The sequence below is a fragment of the Petromyzon marinus genome, chromosome 4 (assembly GCF_048934315.1).
Source record: "Petromyzon marinus isolate PM22_M1 ecotype Great Lakes invasive population chromosome 4, UKy_Petmar_22M1.pri1.0, whole genome shotgun sequence".
NCBI classification, from domain to species: domain Eukaryota; kingdom Metazoa; phylum Chordata; class Hyperoartia; order Petromyzontiformes; family Petromyzontidae; genus Petromyzon; species Petromyzon marinus.
In genome coordinates, this window is record NC_133670.1 from 2,417,807 (window position 1) to 2,434,324 (window position 16,518).

Here is a 16,518-nt window from a genome sequence, read left to right on the forward strand (position 1 = left end):
TGAATCAATGCCCTGGTGGCACCACACTGACACCAGGAGCGCTTGTAGCCCCAACGACACACGCACACACCAGTCAAACGCTTTTGCAGTAAATACACAAAGGGTTTGTTTGGTTGCTAAAATAATAAATAGCATTTAGGTCAATCGTCCGTGAGGGTAAACGTCTTCCTGAGACATCTGTTTAAACAGGCAAATCCTTGTCTTTCTGAGTCTCATCAGCATGCGAAACAAAACTGGCATCAAGAAAATGTTTTCCTTTTTTCTCACTGGTGCTTTGAGTGGCAGATTTATGCCAAAAAAGGTGCCAAGTATGTAAGCAAAAAATTACTTGACTTTTATAACCACAATATGCCAAGACGGGTACTCGGTGATTTTCTATAACAATAACGCATTGACTGTCACTCTCATGAATACAGAACAGAGTTGAACAATGCAATTTAAAATGAAGCAAATACTTTTTTTTATCCAGAAGGATAGATTATACCGATAATATTGCTAATGGTATAAGATACAACCCTGTATATCAATGGCTTTATTTAGCAAAAGAGCCAGCGCAAACTCATTAACTAAGTGTTAAATTCCAGTTGCACGTGAAAAAGAGAATTAAGAAGGATGGCATTTTAGTGTGAAAAACACACTCGCACTGCAAAAGTGTAAAAGCACACACACACACGTCGGCTCTCAGGGCCGCCCAGGGGAGCCGTAGGTGAGAGTGGTAAACAAGTCACGTGATCCTGGCTCTCTTGGCAGTTCTTCTCGCTGCGATCGCCAAAGGCACGCGCTCGCATTGTTATGAACGTTTATTAAAAAAAAAGAACAGATTTTGAGCATTGCGTACGGAATTAACAACATGTGGCCGATCTGCGAACGATGCGAGATTATCAATGTACAGTTACGGTCTGTACTTCAAACGAATGGCTATTTTACTGGCTCAAATAAAAACCTATGTGCAACAGGGACGGAAACTCAACTCACAGTGGTCACAGTGCTCACAGTGGTCACGGTGCTCACAGTGGTCACAGTGCTCACGGTGGTCACGGTGGTCACGGTGGTCACGGTGGTCACGGTGGTCACAGTGGTCACGGTGGTCACGGTGGTCACGGTGGTCACGGTGGTCACAGTGGTCACAGTGCTCACAGTGGTCACAGTGGTCACAGTGCTCACAGTGGTCACAGTGCTTACAGTGGTCACAGTGCTCACAGTGGTCACAGTGGTCACAGTGCTCACAGTGGTCACAGTGGTCACAGTGGTCACAGTGCTCACAGTGGTCACGGTGCTCACGGTGGTCACGGTGCTCACGGTGGTCACGGTAGTCACGGTGCTCACAGTGGTCACAGTGGTCACAGTGGTCACAGTGCTCACAGTGGTCACAGTGCTCACAGTGGTCACAGTGGTCACAGTGGTCACAGTGCTCACAGTGGTCACAGTGGTCACAGTGGTCACAGTGGTCACGGTGCTCACAGTGCTCACAGTGCTCACAGTGGTCACAGTGGTCACGGTGCTCACAGTGCTCACAGTGGTCACAGTGCTCACAGTGCTCACGGTGGTCACAGTGCTCACAGTGGTCACAGTGGTCACAGTGCTCACAGTGCTCACAGTGGTCACAGTGGTCACAGTGGTCACAGTGCTCACAGTGGTCACGGTGGTCACGGTGGTCACAATGCTCACAGTGGTCACAGTGGTGTGAGAGGAGCGACCTCTGTTGGCCAAGTTACGTATCCTTGAGAGATGGGGGATCTCTAATACGGGGGTGGCATCAGGGTCAGCTTCATCGTGACCCGCAGGTCAGTGCGGGCACTGGAAGGGCAGATGCCTCGAGGGGCTGGCACCTTGCTGATCTCGTCAAGGACCATAAACCATAGCGCGAATTCCGGCCATGCTCGCAGGAGCTTTCAGCTACTCATCGAACAAAGATAGTCACTGCATCACGTGCTTTCGGATGCCCTTCTGCGGCCGCCTGGAACGCTCTTCCTTCTGATATTAGGAAGCCACCGGAGCTATGCACTTTTAAATATAGATTAAAAACGAATTTATTTCAAACGGATTTTTTGTGTTTAGTTTGTTGTCCTTCCCGGGCACCTCCGATTAGCGTGGTTGGCTACATAGAAGTTCAACACACATACGTACATACCCACGTCGGAACGCCCAACAACATCGAGATCCTGCACTTCAGCCCTGAATTCCCAACCAGGGTAAACCAGGTTGCCAAAGTCTGAACCGAATTATCAACGCCGTGATAAGACCAAGAGAATACGGGGAAATAACTTTGTTCTGCTCTACATTAATTGGCAGACAGATGCAAAGTGAACGAGTCTCCTGATCTTAGCACAGCTGAGTGTGCAGTCTTATGGTTCTACTCAGAAGACATTGAAGGAAAATGGGATAAATGACAATGATAAAACTTTCAGTTGATTTTCAAGGCCGTGACTTGTGGAGCTGTGCTAGGGTATTGGGACGTTTAAGATGCCTCAAGCAATAATAAACAGATGGATTATGAGTGGTTAACAAAACCGAAGACCTTTTAAAAAACACTCATTCTACACACATTTGTCACTGAGAAACGTGACCAGCATAGAATTGTTTAAGAAAGTGAACAGGTTGTTCGTCGTGTTTCTTGATGTGAGCGCCCAGAGACCGCTCACGGCCAACACCAGTGACAACTATTCTGAACCGCTCCTGGGCCTCTCCTAGGTCGACTCAGCCTCAAATGAGCACCCGGTGCGGAGTGTAAACATCACCACTGGGGAGACAAAGGCGGTCGGGCGTGGTGGTGGTCACCCACCTCATCGTGTACCATGCAGGTCTTCATAGGTGGTGCTCGCTAACAGCACTTGTCCCAACAATCTCTGAAAGCTATACGGGGGATCCTTGTCTGTCTGTGTGCTGGTGTGTAGAGTGCGTTGGGGCCTTACCTTACCCTGGTGGTCGTACTTCATCTCCCATCCACGCGGCAGCTCCAGCTGTTTGTTGGAGAAGGTGTTGAGGAAGGCCACCAGGTCCCTGTTGTGTTGGTAGCGCTCAAAGTTGTGCGAGTCGCGCCGCACTTTGCTGATCATGTGCTTCAGGCAGGTGCTGTTAGCAAACAGGTGGTAGGCGCTCTGCCAACACACACACAAACACACAGAGAAGACACAAAGATTCCCTGTACAGCTATGCCAATTGTTGGGGGAAAGTGCTGAAGCAAGCATCTATTAAGGTTGGAATGATGCATGAAGGGGTGGTGTTGCCAACACCATGCAGGGCCACCTTGATCTCGCCAGTGATCATTTTTACACACTATGCCAGGTTCTCATTTGAGGCTGAGTTGACCTAGGTGGGTCCAAGACAAGTTGGGATACCACTTGCTACTGAAGGTTTGTATTGCAGTCTGCAAACTGCCATGCCACCACTCCCCCCACACAAAGACACACACAGTCAACTCCAGACAAGACAGCTGGCATTCATCACACAATGGTTGTGATGTCACCAAAGTGTTCGTGTCAGATTTGGTGAGTTGTGAGGCCACGTAAATACTTTCAGGAAAGATGCTAAGCAACAGAGCCAGATGTTACAGTTTGGCAAGTTTCACCAAAAGGTGTTCCATTCACCTACTTGGCTGCGTTTGATCCGCCCGTTGTTCCGCTGCATTTATTTGATCTGCTACGGTCATTTATTCCGGTACCCTTTCTGGCTTGCCCAAAATTCCGGCTTGGTTTAGAGTTGGCTCCCGAGAGGTTTTGACCGCATTCCCAAGATACTCGCGGCATGAATGCAGCTTCCACCCGCGGGCAAGGGGCAGCCTCGCAAGTGGGCCACGGAAACGCGCCCCGCTGAACGCGAAGACGAGAAGATTGCCAACATCCAGCAGCTCCCCCCCCACCCCCTCCCGAGAAGCCCGACGGTGGAACCGCACGGAACCGCACGGAACAGCAGAGGCGTCACCCCGGACAAGCACCGTGGCGCAGGGCATGCCAGGTGACGCGTGTCACACGCGCTGTCGTGTGGTGGTGGTGGTGGTGGCCCGCGTTGTGGGGTACTGCCGCTGTGCGCTCACGGGGTTGGAGTGGAGCAGCGTGAAGAAGTCCGGGCAAGAGAGGAACTTGACGGCGGGCGACTGGAGCAAGAGGCTCATCCTCGTGTGCATCATGTGGTGTCCGGCAGGCGCAGAGTCCCGCCGCTGCTGATCTGCGCTCACACACGCAAGCACGCACGCACGCGCATTCACACGTGCACACGTGCACAACAACAACAGCCGCTGTTCGCCAACTAAATGGCGGTGACGTCACCACGGCAAATTTGCCAGGCTAGGTGCACTCCAAGGTCACGTGAAGTGTGGAAGGCTCGCTGAAGGGGAGCCCACGGGCCAGACCCAGGTGCCATGGATTGACTGAGATGACTGGCTATGTAGCTCTTTTTCAGAAGGGACCAGGCCACAAATGATTTCCCAACGAAGTGGCTTATCACGTGGAAATTTATAGCAGCCAAATACTCCAGACGCATGTTTCTAAATGCGGAGGGAAAAAACTGGAGGGCCCAGAGAAAAATCCACGCGACCACGGGGAGAGAGAGAGAGACACGCAAACTCCAAATATACAGCAGGCGTCAGGGTCGGGATCGAACCTACGGCCTCCTGTATACCAGGCGAAGCAGTTAATATCTCAGCACCGTGGCGCCCAAATAAATAAAAAGGCACACGCATTCACTGAAACGCATACACGGAATTGTTTTAGACTCAGGGGCGGAAATTTCAGCTGCGGAACGTGGGGCCTCTGCCACCGGCACAGAATGGCCTCCTCCATGCGAGTGCCGCTGGAGAACTTTGCGACCGTTCGCATCCCGGCCCGGCGATGAGTGTCGGACGAGAGGAGGCACCGCTGATGGGAGGGGCTGCGTCCGGCTCCTCCTCCTCGCCGGGCCCAGGGGCCCCGTCGCTGCTGGCTCCGCCCACCGCTCCACCCTCTTCCTCCGCCGCAGAGCGGTCGCTGGTCATGGTGCGACGCACACTCTGGTACCTACACAACGGAGACAACGGCAGAGAGACCCTCACACGTGTGGCCTTCAACGTGCGGTTGGGGCGAGGCCATCCTGCAACTGCTACTCCCTGCCCCCCCCCCGCCGCCTCCTCAGCTATGGACAGACCAGGCCGAGTCCAACCCCTATCACTACCCCAACCCCTATCACTACCCCAACCCCTGTCACTACCCCAACCCCTATCACTACCCCAACCCTGATCACTACCCCAACCCCTATCACTACTCCAACCCCTATCACTACCCCAACCCCTATCACTACCCCAACCCCTATCACTACCCCAACCCCTATCACTACCCCAACCCCTATCACTACCCCAACCCCTATCACGACCCCAACCCCTATCACTACCCCAACCCCTATCACTACCCCAACCCCTATCACTACCCCAACCCCTATCACTACCCCAACCCCTATCACTACCCCAACCCCTATCACTACCCCAACCCCTGTCACTACCCCAACCCCTGTCACTACCCCAACCCCTATCACTACTCCAACCCCTATCACTACCCCAACCCCTATCACTACCCCAACCCCTATCACTACCCCAACCCCTATCACTACCCCAACCCCTATCACTACCCCAACCCCTATCACTACCCCAACCCCTATCACGACCCCAACCCCTATCACTACCCCAACCCCTATCACTACCCCAACCCCTATCACTACCCCAACCCCTATCACTACCCCAACCCCTATCACTACCCCAACCCCTATCACTACCCCAACCCCTGTCACTACCCCAACCCCTATCACTACCCCAACCCTGATCACTACCCCAACCCCTATCACTACTCCAACCCCTATCACTACCCCAACCCCTATCACTACCCCAACCCCTATCACTACCCCAACCCCTATCACTACCCCAACCCCTATCACTACCCCTATCACTACCCCAACCCCTATCACGACCCCAACCCCTATCACTACCCCAACCCCTATCACTACCCCAACCCCTATCACTACCCCAACCCCTATCACTACCCCAACCCCTATCACTACCCCAACCCCTATCACTACCCCAACCCCTATCACTACCCAACCCCTATCACTACCCCAACCCCTATCACTACCCCAACCCTGATCACTACCCCAACCCCTATCACTACTCCAACCCCTATCACTACCCCAACCCCTATCACTACCCCAACCCCTATCACTACCCCAACCCCTATCACTACCCCAACCCCTATCACTACCCCTATCACTACCCCAACCCCTATCACGACCCCAACCCCTATCACTACCCCAACCCCTATCACTACCCCAACCCCTATCACTACCCCTATCACTACCCCAACCCCTATCACGACCCCAACCCCTATCACTACCCCAACCCCTATCACTACCCCAACCCCTATCACTACCCCAATCCCGATCACTACCCCAACCCCTATCACTACTCCAACCACTATCACTACCCCTATCACTACCCCAACCCCTATCACTACTCCAACCACTATCACTAACCCAATCCCGATCACTACCCCAACCCTTATCATGACTCCAACCCCTATCACTGCTCCAACCCCTATCACTACCCCAACCACTATCACTACCACAACCCCTATCACTACCCCAACCCCTATCACTAACCCAACCCCTATCACTACTCCAACCCCTATCACTACCCCAACTCCGATCACTACCCAAACCCCTATTACTACTCCAACCCCTATCACTACCCCAACCCCTATCACTACCCTTTATCAATACCCCAACCCCTATCCTATCCCTACCCTTATCACTACCCAAACCCCTATCACTACTCTTTATCAATACCCCGACCTCCTATCACTACCCTTATCAATACCCCAACCAATATCACTATCCCAACCCTTATCACTACCCTAACCCCTATCATTACCCCTATCATTACCCCCATCTCTAAATACTACCCCAATCCTTAATACTACCACTACCCCATAACCCTACCAACCCCCTCCTTAAATCCTCCCACCTGTTCTCCTATCACTATAACAACACCAGAACTTTTAATAACAACCCCACTACTCTTCAATATCTCAACCATTATCATCTAACGTACAATTGTATTATTGTAAAGCAACTTGGAATAATGCGCGATACGAATCTACATAAGATAAGAAGTCATGACCGGCACGGCACACGAGGGGGTGGCTTGCCAGCACCGTGCCCGGCCACCTTTGTCTCTCTATATGCTGATGTTTACACACCACGCGAAGTACTCGTTTAAGGCCGAGCTAACCTAGGCATAATTTTACTCATGCGTTACTAGCTCATTTTACGAATGTTAATGCACCCGTGCATGTGAGTGTGTGTGTACGTGTGTGGTAGTGTCGCGGTTAGCGCGCTATGCTACGAACCCGGCGACCCGAGTTCAATTCCTGCTCACGGCCACGAACACAAGTGACGATTATCTGAACTGCTCCTGGGCCTCCTCCCCAATGTCCAATCAGCCTCAAATGAGTACCTTGTGTGGTGTGTAAACATCACCACTGGGGAGAGAAAGGCGGTCGGGCGTGGTGCTGGCCACCCACCCCCTCGTGTACCATGCCGGCCTTCATAGGTGCTCGCTAACAGTACTTGCCCCAAAAGTCTGTTAAAGGCTATATGGAAGGAATGTTTGTCTTTGATGTGTGTGTGCGCATGCGTCTGCGCAGTGTACCGTCGGTTGAGCTGCTCCATCTGCTGCACGGCGTGGATGGAGTTGGATCGCTGCAGGACCTGCGGGGAGGAGGAGGCCGTGGGCCGCTGCCAGGTGGTCATGCGGTTCACGTGATCCACGTAGAAGACACGGCCGTGGCTGTCGATGCGGGCCTCCCAGTCTACGGGGCGCGTGGCGGAGAGCGGACACGCGGGCGTCACACGTCAAGGGCGCTCGCTTGTGAGGAGCCCTCCACCACCCAACGTGGGTTCGACGGATTATCTTAATTGGATTCGAGTAAGTTTTCACTGTCTCACTCCCACTGCCCTTCTTAACTTGTTGCTTGTTATAATAATAGTAATAATGCATTAGTTTATATATAGAGCGTCGTCGTTCATGCAAATTGTGGATAACAGTCACTGGGGAATCACAGACGAGCTGGAAGGTAGCAGCCAGGCGGCAAGGCGGCCCCAACAATTGCCCCAGCTCTACTGTCCTCAATATATGAAGATGTTTCCATCCAATTCGTGAGTACTTCATTCATTTGAATTAACCTAAAGGTACATTTTTTATATTTTCAAAAATCTTAAATAATGAATGCTTACGTGCTAATTTAAATGCACGTATCGTGAAGGGAAACATATATTTAATTCAACGAAACAACAAGTCACGACATGTCAGAGTCAAAAGTTCTTCATGGACAACACCACCGATGCCACTACACCCCTGCAGGGTTTCCTCTCATCGACGGGATCCCTCAGCTGTTGCACAGTCTCCAACCTGGCCTCCAACTATTTGCTTGTTCATTTTGTTTAACCGGTTGAGAACTTAGGAGACCAGGATCGCCTCATTCGCAAGGGTCACCTGGGTCACTTAACACGTGTCACCTGGGTCACAAAGTATCAGATTTAGATGTCAACCAAACGCTGCTGGGGTGTGTGTCCGGCATCGTCGTCGTGAGGAGGAGGGGGGGGGGGCGTTGCAATGCAGTCACAAATCCTGAGTTCGGGGAAAATAAATGAGTTCTGCAGGCCACTATTCCCAAAATCTGAATATTTATTTAGGCTGGAGGAATCCGATGAGATATAAAACTCTTTTTCACAGATGTCCAATAGGGGCGGGTCAGAATGTTACAACAAGCAATGCAAAAACACTGAAGGTATAGTATAGCAAAGGGAAACAAATCACTTAAAAATATATATACAAATAAAACTAAACTATTTTTACCTTTTGATTTAAATTTTGATTTAAAGCTTTCGTGACTGCGGGGATTCATATTCTTGGTTCTTTCGGTAAAGTCACGTAGAAGGGAAACAATAAAATAATAAAAATATAAAACAATAAAATTCTCACGACGTTTCGACTGCAACACAAGCAATCATCATCAGGTGTGAAAACCACAGCAAGAAAATTTGAAAAAAGGTAAAGCCCACTGAGCTATTAACTTATGTTTCAGAAGCGACCTCGCCACAAATGACAGCTCAACCAAGTTGCTTATCACGTGGAAATCTATAGCAGCCAAATACTCTAAACCATGGGAGGTTGATTCTACATACGGAGGGAAAAACCGGAGGACCCGGAGAAAAATCCACGCGAGCACGGGGAGAGAAACACGCAAACTCCAAATATACAGATCATCAGGGTCGGGATCGAACCCATGACCTCCTGTATCCCAGGCGTCCTGATATCTGTGTTGTATTTATATGTATCAATAAACATGTGTCGCATGTGTTTTTTGATTGATGTAGGTCCCTGTTTAAAAAACTTTACATTTTTGGACCACCTGCCTTGGGTAATTTATACATCCACCTCTGCATCATCACCCCCCCTCCCCCCCCACTTCATTAGAGATGCATATTTGGATATACTGTACTCACTTAACCTACTGAATATATTTGTTTAAATACTCGGCTGAATCCAAGATAAAACAAATTCTGAGTGCACGCAATTATCAATGAATATTCTTTGAACGTAATGGATATCTCAAAGGCTGAATTTCAACTGTGCTTGTTTACATGTGATTTGAATAAAGTGCCAGCAGCTGCCATGGTTGCACATGCTTGGCTAGAGGCTGTGGGCTGATTAGGGTGGCTTTGTTATTCCTCTTATCAGCAGCTTACTGCCATGCCAGTTTGCAGACTCAGTAGTTGCATATCTGCCGCTGCTGCTGTTATTGCTACTGCTGATGTTGTTGCTGCTGCTGTTGTTGCTGCTGCTGATGTTGTTGCTGCACATAATATCCGCAAATAACTGACAAAGCACGCAGCTGATATTGCCGACACGGTGAAGTCACCTGTGAGAGTTAGGCCCCTCTGCCCGTAGCATAAACATAAAAAGTACAAATTGCTTGCAAATAAATTCTCAATAAATGAGACACCTCCATGTCTGCCGCAGATTGGCTCAGTCTCAAATGGGCTCTCACCTTTTAATTAAACTAAACGAACTACCATCCCCCCCCCTCCGCTATACCACGGGCCACAATTAGCACCGTCCTTTGCTCGAGAGACGGGTGTGGTACCTAAGCAACAGAAGTATGTGACTGTACAGCAAACAGAAAGCAAAGGATAGGAAGCAATCGATGGAAGCTGTACAGATTCTATCCACTATGCGCCTTGGCCAGGAGGAGGCTGCTTGCGGGCCTTTCTACTTGTTCCATCGGTTGTCAGACCAGGGAACGATGGCATGTCTTTTCTTTGGACCTCTTCGCACGCAATCTTACCTTATTTAAATTTATACAGCGCCTTCGCCGAGGCGCCAAACAAAGAATGAACTGCTGTTTGTACGGCAGACTAGTGTGATGAGACGAATATGATGAAATAAACGATGATGAGAGTGACAGTGAGCAGTTAATGATGAGCGAGTATGATGGATGGGTAGGAAAGTTTGGAAAAGAGGGGCGTAGTTATTGATGGGCAAGGGAGGGGGAAGAGGAGTTGGCGTGAGCAAGGGAAAGTAGGTGAGCTTTAAGGAAAGAACGAAAAATGGATAGTGAGGGTGATTGTTTGATGTATAGCTATCATTAGCTATATTTTATATTACCAGGTAAGGCGCACTGAGCTATATAGCTCTTTATCAGAAGTGACCTGGCCACAGATAATTGCCCAAAGAAGTGGCTTATCACGTGGAAATTTATAACAGCTAAATACTCTAAATGCATGTTTCTAAATGGAGGGAAAAACCAGAGGACCCGGAGAAAAATCTACGCCACCACAGGGAGAGACACGCAAACTCCAAATATACAGCACGCGTTAGGTTTGGGATCGAACCCACAACCTCCTGCATACCAGGCCAGGTAGTTAACATCTCACCACCGTGGCGAACCACCGTGGCTCTCCACGGTGGCAGCTTGTTACAGTGTAGGGGGGCCAGAAGCGAGAAAGAACTGAATCGTGATTGAGCACACGGAGGGGGCGGGGGGGGTAATGTTTCAGCAGCAACTTCCTCAGTGGTATCCTCCCTTCTGACGACTCCTGGCGTGAAAGCGCACTCCTCTTCACGCACACCCCCAAATCTCGGCTCTTTCCTGACCTCGCATGTCGACGCTCCACCATAGTCACAAGCAAAGGGTCTTGTTGTTTTTTTGTACTTTACTCAGAAGTGAGCTGCCTCAAGAAATTACGATGTAAGTGTTCTCAAAGCTAACCGTGAATCTAAAGCTAAAATCACGTGGCATTGTGATGTGACTGGCCTCTTATCCAGCGGGTATATAATACGTGGTTAATGATACGAATTTCATTATTTAGCACATGCTCATTACATTTCAGCCATTAACCAGCACACCTCAAACACCGTGCAATTTGCCCTACGTATAATAAACATCTTCATTAAAAGACCTAAACGCAATTCACCAAGCCCCAATTAATTACCTAGTTTTGACAAATTATAAATGTATTCCCTAATATGGCAAAACATCTCCCGAGTGATAAACATGCCCGCTTCCTTCTACGATGACACTCGGAGTCGGGGTTACGCACTCGGTCCAGCCCTGCAGACGTGTGTCCTTTTCTCCGAGATGGACAACGGCCTTTCTTTCGATTTAAAGCTTTCGTGACTGCAAGGATTCATCTTCTTTGGTTCTTTCGGTAAAGTCACGTAGAATGAGAATAAAATAATACATTGATAAAATAAAATAACACAATAATATTCTCACGACGTTTCGGCCACAACACAAGCGGCCTTCATCAGGTGAAGGGACGAGTCTCGTCGTGAGAATATTATTGTGTTATTTTATTTTATCAATGTATTATTTTATTCTCATTCTACGTGACTTTACCGAAAGAACCAAATAAGAACGGCCTTTCTCTTCTTGGGTATAATTTCATCATGTACTGCATTAATTGGAAGCAAGCAGCGAAAACAATCCATAGCCTCAAAGTGCACCTAGCCTGCCACAAACACCGTGGGGTCACATGTCACTACTGTTTGTATGTATGTTGAACACATTTCGCACCATACGTAGCCAACCGTGCTAGTCGGAGGTGATTAGTGGTGAATGGGAACCGCTGTCGTTGTGTGCATGTGTATTTGTACGTATGTCTTTGGGGAGTGGTAGTGCAGTGGTTAGCGCACTGCGCGAGTTTGATTACCGCTCACAGCCAACATTGGTGAACAATATCTGAACCGGTTCTGGGTGCTCCCCGAGCCTTTCATGAGTGCCTGGTGTCGTGCTGGCCACCCACTCCATCGTGCACCATGGCCGGCCTTCATCGGTGCTACTCGCAAACAGCACTTTCCCCTGCAGCCTGTTTAATGGGGTCTGCGTGTGTGATTATGTGTGTGTGCGTGCGTGGGGAGAGGTAGTGTAGCGGTTAGCGCGCTGCACTACAAACCCAGCTGCCCCAGTTCGATTCCCGCTCACTGCCAACACCAGTGACGATTATCTGAACCGGTCCTGGGCCTCCCCCCTACATCGACTCAGGCTCACCTGAGTACCTAGTGTGATGTATAAACATCGCCACGAGGAAGACAAAGGCGCGGCCGGGCGTGGTGCTGGCCACCCACCCCATCATGTGCCATTCTGGCCTTCATAGGTGCCGCTCTTGAACAGCACTTGGCACAACGGTCTGTTGAGGCTAAACGGTGGGGGGGGGGGGGGGGGGTCATTGTCTTTGTGGGTGCGTGACTTACTGGCCGGCAGGGGCTCGTCCACACGCTGGTAGCGACTCATGTCCTGCCGGATGGAGGGCAGCTGGCACAGGGGCGGGTGGCTGCTCTCCCGTGAGGGAGGCTCATCTGCGGGAGAGGGCAAGGGAAGCTGTCGGCGACATGCCAGCTCTGGCAGCAGATGTCGAGGTTCATTCAGCAGCACAAGACTAATAGCGCCGAGCGAAAACCAGACACTAAACATAGAAAATAATTTATTTATGCATACCCTTTGGTTCTTTCGGTAAAGTCACGTAGGTAGAAAAATAAAATAAAAAATACTATATCACGACGTTTCGATCGCAACACAAGCGATCGTCTTCAGGCGGAAAAAAATAATCCAGCAGTAGAACTGCTGAATCAGGAAGAACACAGCGAGAGAGCTGTTTACAACAAGAGGTTATATATGTTGGCCAAGGGCAAGCAGGCGGGGTCCGAGCTGGAAAGGAGTCCCATCCCTGCACGCAAGCACATCAGTTGTGTTAATGGGGGAGATGAGGGAGAGAGAGATTAGAGAGAGAGATTAGCATGTTAAAGTAAACGATCTTCCGTCGCCACATAAGAGTATCGTCCCCGCATATGCGCACAGCAGCAGTGTTAATGGGAGATTAGCACTATGTTGATGGGAGAGATCAGGCCGAGAGATTAGGGAGATTGGCAAGTGAATTTCATGTCTATGTGTAACACAAGCTGCGGCGCTGCCAACTGCGCTGTGAGAGGCAAGCGCGTCCACGCAAGAGAACCGCCGCAACGGTGGTCACGCCAGTGAGACACAGAGCCCATCACACAGCCAGAACCATCGATACATCGAGGCTAAGGCAGCAGAGGTGGCCATGTTAGTGAGACCCCAGCCTGTTAATGCAGAGGCACCTAACAGGGCAATGCAACTCAGAGAGTCGGAGATTACAGCCAAACGGCAGGAAGGATGGAAGCACTACAGCAAGTTACGACTTTGCTTGGTAAATAACGTCCTTCCAATGATTGCTCAGCTTATATCCATCTTCTCAGTTTAAATTGTCTGTGTTTATATATGTCTGGATGGCTTCATGGACAAATCTTTGATGGTAGCCCGAAGGTTTGCAGAGTACCTTGGTCTCGGAAAAAACAATTTCGTGTGAGCCCACCGCGTTCAAGCAGTGATCAGCCACGGCAGAGGTATTGGTTCTGCCGTGTTTCAAATCTGCCTTGTGTTCGCAAACACGGTCCGAGACATGTCGTTTCGTTTCCCCAATGTAACTGCTGCCGCAGACACAACTTGGTTTGTAGACACCAGGGTATTGCATGCCAGGAATGACATCCTTCACAGATGGGATCAAATCACGGATTTTGTTGTACTGTATTGAATCGGACCTGGATCTTGTGTTTGTTTAAAATGTTGGAAATATTTTTGGTAACACCTGCTATGTATGGCAAGGTGATGGTTTTGATTGGGTCCTCAGAAGGTTGTCTCCCCATGGTTGGGGATACAGCTTTGCGGATTGTGCGGTCTAAGTATCCATTATCTTGAGGGCTTGGTGTACGTGCTCCAGTTCGCTGGCTAGGTGGCGCTGGTCGGAGATGCAGCGGGAATGTAGTGTTTTGACGAGAGAATTCTTCTGGGCCGGATGGTGGTGGGAATCAAGCTTTAGATAGGAATCCGTGTGGGTGGCTTTCTTGTAGACCGAATGTCCGAACGAGCCATCAGGCCTCTTCTCGATCAAAACATCCAGGAATGGTAGCTTGCCATCATTTTCCACTTCCATGGTGAATTTGATGGATGGGTGTATGGAATTGATGTGGTTGGGAAATTGGTTCAGTGCTGGCTGGCCATGTGGCCAGATGACGAAAGTCATCTACAGTGAGGGAAAAAAGTATTTGATCCCCTGCTGATTTTGTACGTTTGCCCACTGACAAAGAAATGATCAGTCTATAATTGTAATGGTAGGTTTATTTGAACAGTGAGAGACAGAATAACAAGAAAATCCAGAAAAACGCATGTCAAAAATGTTATAAATTGATTCGCATTTTAATGAGGGAAATAAGTATTTGACCCCCTTTCAATCGGAAAGATTTCTGGCTCCCAGGTGTCTTTTATACAGGTAACGAGCTGAGATTAGGAGCACACTCTTAAAAGGAGTGCTCCTAATCTCAGCTTGTTACCTGTATAAAAGACACCTGTGCACAGAAGCAATCAATCAATAAGATTTCAAACTCTCCACCATGGCCAAGACCAAAGAGCTCTCCAAGGATGTCAGGGACAAGATTGTAGACCTACACAAGGTTGGAATGGGCTACAAAACCATTGCCAAGCAGCTTGGTGAGAAGGTGACAACAGTTGGTGCGATTATTCACAAATGGAAGAAACACAAAAGAACTGTCAATCTCCCTCGACCCGGGGCTCCATGCAAGATCTCACCTCGTGGAGTTGCAATGATCATGAGAACGGTGAGGAATCAGCACATAACTACACGGGAGGATCTTGTCAATGATCTCAAGGCAGCTGGGACCATAGTCACCAAGAAAACAATTGGTAACACACTACGCCGTGAAGGACTGAAATCCTGCAGCGCTCGCAAGGTCCCCCTGCTCACGAAAGCACATATACATGCCCGTCTGAAGTTTGCCAATGAACATCTGAATGATTCAGAGGACAACTGGGTGAAAGTGTTGTGGTCAGATGAGACCAAAATGGAGCTCTTTGGCATCAACTCAACTCACCGTGTTTGGAGGAGGAGGAATGCTGCCTATGACCCCAAGAACACCATCCCCACCGTCAAACATGGAGGTGAAAACATTATGCTTTGGGGGTGTTTTTCTGCTAAGGGGACAGGACAACTTCACCGCATCAACGGGACGATGGACGGGGCCATGTACCGTCAAATCTTGGGTGAGAACCTCCTTCCCTCAGCCAGGGCATTGAAAATGGGTCGTGGATGGGTATTCCAGCATTACAATGACCCAAAACACACGGCCAAGGCAACAATGGAGTGGCTCAAGAAAAAGCACATTAAGGTCCTGGAGTGGCTTAGCCAGTCTCCAGACCTTAATCCCATAGAAAATCTGTGGAGGGAGCTGAAGGTTCGAGTTGCCAAACGTCAGCCTCGAAACCTTAATGACTTGGAGAAGATCTGCATAGAGGAGTGGGACAAAATCCCTCCTGAGATGTGTGCAAACCTGGTGGCCAACTACAAGAAACGTCTGACCTCTGTGATTGCCAACAAGAGTTTTGCCACCAAGTACTAAGTAATGTTTTGCAGAGGGGTCAAATACTTATTTCCCTCATCAAAATGCAAATCAATTTTATAACATTTTTGACATGCGTTTTTCTGGATTTTTTTGTTGTTATTCTGTCTCTCACTGTTCAAATAAACCTACCATTAAAATTATAGACTGATCATTTCTTTGTCAGTGGGCAAACATACAAAATCAGCAGGGGATCAAATACTTTTTTCCCTCACTGTACGTACCTCTTCGACACCTCGAATGTAATTGCACTTGAGGAAAACTCTTACGTTAGACCGCGGAGGCGTTGTCCTCATGGCAAGAGCAATCGGCCACATGATCATCAATGATTACGCTTGGGAAAACTGTTACAAAGTCATTCTTTTCTGCCAACCGGTTATATCCGTGATTCCCATAATCTGAGCATGCCAAAGATTCGCGATGCCACGCTTACCCGCAGAAACGAAGGAACTTTCAGATGGTAATGATGACGAATAAACATAACCTAAGCACAACCGTAATGTCACGTT

The 16,518-nt window shown here is 49.2% G+C and overlaps 1 protein-coding gene across 6 annotated transcripts in view; it reads right to left on the reverse strand.

Moving 5' to 3' along the window:
- Window positions 1–16,518, reverse strand: part of LOC116938831 (E3 ubiquitin-protein ligase HECW2-like) — a 209,041-nt gene that overhangs the window by 47,532 nt on the left and 144,991 nt on the right. For all 6 annotated transcript variants that reach the window (XM_032946526.2, XM_032946531.2, XM_032946529.2 and 3 more), the window contains 5 exons: window positions 12,773–12,877; window positions 7,667–7,826; window positions 4,852–4,991; window positions 4,034–4,164; window positions 2,913–3,098 (listed from right to left, as the gene is read on the reverse strand). In XM_032946526.2, the coding sequence (XP_032802417.2) occupies window positions 2,913–3,098; window positions 4,034–4,164; window positions 4,852–4,991; window positions 7,667–7,826; window positions 12,773–12,877 (722 nt within the window). The remainder of the gene's footprint in view (window positions 1–2,912; window positions 3,099–4,033; window positions 4,165–4,851; window positions 4,992–7,666; window positions 7,827–12,772; window positions 12,878–16,518) is intronic.